This window comes from Phalaenopsis equestris, unplaced genomic scaffold (genome assembly GCF_001263595.1).
Source record: "Phalaenopsis equestris unplaced genomic scaffold, ASM126359v1 Scaffold201086, whole genome shotgun sequence".
Classification (NCBI taxonomy): Eukaryota; Viridiplantae; Streptophyta; class Magnoliopsida; order Asparagales; family Orchidaceae; genus Phalaenopsis; species Phalaenopsis equestris.
In genome coordinates, this window is record NW_018220869.1 from 1 (window position 1) to 5,287 (window position 5,287).

General features: G+C 39.2%; 1 protein-coding gene across 1 annotated transcript; it reads left to right on the top strand.

The window, feature by feature from the left end:
• Positions 1–1,911: 1,911 nt before the first annotated feature.
• Positions 1,912–3,940, top strand: LOC110035967. Its single transcript, XM_020740306.1, has 3 exons — positions 1,912–2,520; positions 2,587–2,649; positions 2,882–3,940. The coding sequence occupies exons 2-3, from the start codon at positions 2,620–2,622 to the stop codon at positions 3,938–3,940; spliced, it is 1,089 nt and encodes a 362-aa protein (XP_020595965.1). The 5' UTR covers positions 1,912–2,520; positions 2,587–2,619.
• The last annotated feature ends 1,347 nt before the right edge of the window (positions 3,941–5,287 follow it).

The window sequence follows — 5,287 nt, forward strand, 5'->3', positions numbered from 1 at the left end:
CTTTGATTTCATTTCCTCTTTTAAGCCAAGTTGATTAGGATGTGGGTGAGGTTGAGTAACTAGCTTGTGGCTTTTCAGCCATGGTAAAGGACACCACATTCTTGCAACTCCAGCTGTTAAAGATAAGATTACACACCTTGTCTTGGATGGTGCACTGGGTCCTAAAAATCCTTGTTGGAGGATTGCTCGACACTAGAAGACGGTGTACTACAAGTAATTCTCCTTCATTCACTTGTTTTGTTTGTTCCCCAACCAAATTGCTGTCTTCCTATTCTAATGAATCTTGTCTCAAGTTCACTCTCTTCCACCAACAAAATGACACGATGATTTGGACAGTTGGCTGCTATATGGCCAAATCCATGGCATTTGAAGCTACATATATTAGTTGAATTGTTTCCAACTTTTGTAACAAATTTTTCACCTGGCTGGACTGCAGACTGACTGCTGCCTTCCCCTTTTCTGTCAGCTGGCAGCACTCTGGAATGACCAGCTCTGTTGAAGTCGGCATGTTCAGCTGTTGCACCATGCAAAGAGGTGCTTCGGCCCCATTTTTTCTGTTGTTCCGCCTTCAAAACAAGGTTAACAACATCCCACAGTGACCAATAAGGTTGAAACTGAACTACATTGGCTATAGAGGTCTTAAACCACCCAAAAATCGTGCAATAGTGTGCTCTCAGGTTTGGATAGATTGCATTTCAATCCATGATGCTTAAATTCAGCTGCATTTTCTTATACCATCTTCTCTTGTTCGTGTAAAGGATGAAGACAGATGAAAACCTCTTGCCGATAGTGATCCAACAAGAATTTGCATTGCAATTCCATTTTCATCTTACTCCATGTAGTAACCTTGGATGGTCCCTCTTTTTGCCTCGTTCATTTCAAGTTTTCCTTCCAAAGGGAAGTATTTTTTCTCAACTTGATAGCAACAAGCTTCGCAATTTGATGTCGGGGCACCTCTTTGAACTTGAAAATCCTTTCGACGTTGTGTAACCAATTAATAAACTCATCTGGGTCTAGACGTCCTTCAAAATTAAGGATATTTATCTTAGTTTCAAGATCAGTGTTTTTTTGTTGTTTGCCCTTCCTCTATCCACGAATGAGCTGCTCATCTTCGGAAGAAGCTTATTGAATAAGATTATCACCCCCTTCTTCTATTGCCTTGGAATTATGTGCCATTGAGCATTTCTCCAAACTTTTATGCTCCATTTCTATGAGTCTGCATTTCATGCAAAAGATCATCCATGAGCAATTCTTGATTAGTTCTTGGCATGCTTTTGCATGGAGGCATGATAGCTGAAAATTAGAATCAAGAAGGTAGTGAAAAAAATCTGTATTCAATTTCTGGACAAGAATTGGAATCATGAAGCCCAAGATAAAGGAATATCAACCTTCCCTGACCAAACATTAAAGGAATTGCGGACATAAAGGGAATTGCGAACATAACAGAGGAAATCCACGGCAGCGACAAAAATTTTTTTCCTTGTGGCTGGACAACAAAGAAGCAAACTAAGAACAACCCAAGAAAGAAAAACCGCTCTGCTTCAAATGATGTTGGACTGGTTCGGCTAGGGCAGAGTTCACAAAGAAGTTGCCAAGGTGCTGCTCCAAATCTCCCGCAAACAGCAGGCTAAAACCTGTTGCGTCGAGAGTTACGGGAAGGAGGAAAGTGCAGAAAACTGAGAGGAAATGCAGAGGAAGACAACATGGATACGCCTGGACTGCTTCAAGATTGGATCTCGGTTCAGCCAGCGAGTAATGGTAGATTTGAGAGGGAGTAATGCAGTAATGTGGAGAGAATCAAGAACAAATCTTGCATGAGCTGGGCTTTTGAAATCTTCAACCTGATCCACTAACCAATCTCAGGAGTCCTGAGACAATCTCTGCCTGTTCATGAAAGGATTGGATGGGGAGTCCAGAGACAATCTCTGCCTGTTCATGAAAGGATTGGATGCAAGAATCCAAAGCGTTGATACCAAAATTATACCAGCCAAAGGGGGTAAAAGTGAAAAACATGAAGGACATAATAATGGCTAAACTTCCTCTGAGTGCCAACTAAGATACAGCTACAAGGCAAGATTTGGATGAACCGAAACCTCCTAAGAGAAAATAAATACAAGTCTAAAATCCCCCTTTTTTTCAGCCCTCACAAGACGACCCTTATTTATAATTGCTACTCTTCTAATTACAAGTATTGCATCTTGAGATGTAAAGACAAATAAGAAATTAAAATATATAAATTAAGGTATAAACTGAAATAAAACTTTAGCTACGGCTTCATTTTGTTCTGTTGTTGTAATCTTTGCCTTTCATCTCTAGCTCTAGAGATCCATCTTTTAAAAAATCCACAACACATTCATTAAATTCACCAGTTAGAATGCAATTTTGATCCCACCACATTTTTTATTAGTCTAACTCGTATTATCTTGAAGGCCTCTTTCTGTAGTATATAGCGAAAGTGAAATCCAGCAGTGGCGCGAGGCGCGCAGGAATACTTTTCTTACCAGAGCTAACATTGAGAAGGTATAATACAGATCTTGTTCCATAAATAAAAAAAGTGGGGAGTTTTAATAACATATTGTGTTCCAGAAGCTGAAGTCAGAAAGTGCAAACAAGGAAGAGATGGATTCACTTGCTAAAATACGCCGGCAGGTATTCATCTTTATTCTTCAGAACAAACTTCTTCATCCTCAATTTACAAATCATTTTTTCCTGTTAATCATCATCATAATTAGTCTTATTTCAATTGTTTTAGATCTGCTTAATTAAGCCTTATCTTTCATTTAATTACGCCCATTTGATGAGTTTAATTTATTTTCATTTTTAATCTGCATAAGATACATAGACCATTGTATTCATGTGAAATAATAGCCTTTTTCTGCAGCAACTAAAGGAAGTTCTAGCAAAACAGGCAGAACTTGGAGTTAAAGTTGCATTTATACCTTCAATATACCTCACTAAACCTGAAGATCAAAGCTCCAAAATTGCCAATCCTGACGAAGCTTTAAATACAAATATTGAAACTCCATGCAAACATTTTGCGAATAAGAAGAGAGGCTGGTTATCACTCAATAAGCGAAATGCCAAAAGGCTAAAGCTCAAGAATGTGACACCCCTGCTCACTAAACCTGAAGATCAAAGCTCCAAAATTGCGAATCCTGATGAAGCTTTAAATACAAATATTGAAACTCCATGCAAACATTTCACGAATAAGAAGAGAAGTCGGTTACGACTCAATAAGCGGAATTCCAAAAGGCTAAAGCTCGAGAATGTGACACCCCTGCTCGCTAAACCTGAAGATCAAAGCTCCAAAATTGCGAATCCTGACGAAGCTTTAAATACAAATATTGAAACTCCATGCAAACATTTCACGAATAAGAAGAGAAGTCGGTTACGACTCAATAAGCGGAATTCCAAAAGGCTAAAGCTCGAGAATGTGACACCCCTGCTCGCTAAACCTGAAGATCAAAGCTCCAAAATTGCGAATCCTGACGAAGCTTTAAATACAAATATTGAAACTCCATGCAAACATTTTACGAATAAGAAGAGAAGCCGGTTCCGATGCAATAAGCGAAATGCCAAAAGGCTAAGGGCCTGTTTGGTTCCGATTTTTTGGGTGCGGCGCTTGGGGTGCGGCGCGGCCTTCTGCCGCGAAATTTCTGCCGCGACACTGTTTGGAAGACGGTTTCGCGGAAACGTACCGCGAAGCTTGGGAGAAAGCGGGCCGCGGGATAAATTGCGCTGCCCCGCTGCGCTGCCCCGCTTTATTGAGCGGCTTTTACCTCGTCGCCCCTCACTCCTGGCGATTGATCCTCTACTATCCCAGAACTCCCATGGTGTCGACGTTCGCCCATATTTTGCGAAGCAGGGAGGTCTCTCCCTTCTATGCTCTTCTCATCTCCATTCCATCTCCCACGGCTCTCTCTTCCATGAGAAGAGCTGAGCTCTTGTTATTCGAGTTCCCCAGCCTTTCAAGTGGGGCGACTTTCTTCTGTTCGCATCCTTCCATGATGGACGAAGATCCATGTCCGACTGCCATTGATTATGGGTAAGACATTAAAAATCTTGGGTTCACATGCACTATGCTTTTCTCTATGAAACTGGTTTTGGCTTTTATCTGCAATTTTCACATTTTTTTCACTTTGTTTCTCTCCATGAAATATGTGTGTTTAGTGGTTGCTTTCCCTTTTTTGCTTAAAGTGTACTGCCTTGACAAAATGCTCATCTCTGAGGATGAGTTTCATAGGCTAGCAGATTCAACTTTATATCTGAAAGGGTATTGCTAGTGTTGACAAATTAATTTTCATAATTATGTTGTGGTTGAAACTGAACTAGTTCAAATCATGATTTTTGCTACAATGCTCAGCCTAATTAATAATGATTTGGCCTTAATATTTATATAGCAAACTCGAGATGTCTTTATTATTTGACTACCATATTCCATGAAATATATTTATTACAAATACAATTCGCAATTACATATTTAAATTTTTTACATATACACATAAATTTTTTAAACAATTTTACTAAACAGGGGCAGCTTGGTCATTTCTCCAGATACAGCTGCCCCATAGCTGTTTTCACACAGCTGCACCAAACAGATAGTCAGCTTCCCCGCAGCTGCTTTTTGGGACAGCGCAGCTGCAGCTGCGCCAAATAGACTCTAAAGCTCAAGAATGGGACACAGTTGTTGAATTAATTTCCCTGCTCACGAACCAGTAGTTAAGAAAAGAGAACTGACCCTTCTGCAGAAGCTTCAGAATGCCGATATAAGGCAAGAAAACATTTTGTGCAGTTTGTTCTAAACAGTTTTTGCATTAACCCAATCATTTGATATTTAAGTATAAAACATGTTAATATATCAAGATTAAGCAAAAACCGCACTTATACAGTTAAGAAGTCAAATATCGTGCATACAAACACATGAAGATGAAGAAAATCTGCACATATGCAATTAACAACTATGTAAATGTTTAAGAAAGATTTCTCCCCTTCAAACATCCAAACAATATGAAATGGTTGAGCTCCACGTAGAACATTTGATGTTACCATCTACAGATATTATCATGCACGAATTTAGTACAGCTTCCTTTAGTCCCAAAAAATAGTATTTATCACACAGTATACTAGGCTCAGGCTCATGATGGATGACATTTTATGCTTTAAATCTCCTGCATTCAAATATTTATCCATATTTTAGACAGAAGAAACATGATAGTTTAAGGCTCATGTCCCAAAGAGATGGACAAATAAACAACATATATTATGAACCTTAAGAGATAATGCAACT

Coding starts and splice junctions, on each gene's coding strand:
- LOC110035967 (XM_020740306.1), top strand. CDS start 2,620: ATGGATTCACTTGCTAAAATACGCCGGCAG. Junction 2,650..2,881: donor TTGCTAAAATACGCCGGCAG/GTATTCATCTTT, acceptor CTTTTTCTGCAG/CAACTAAAGGAAGTTCTAGC.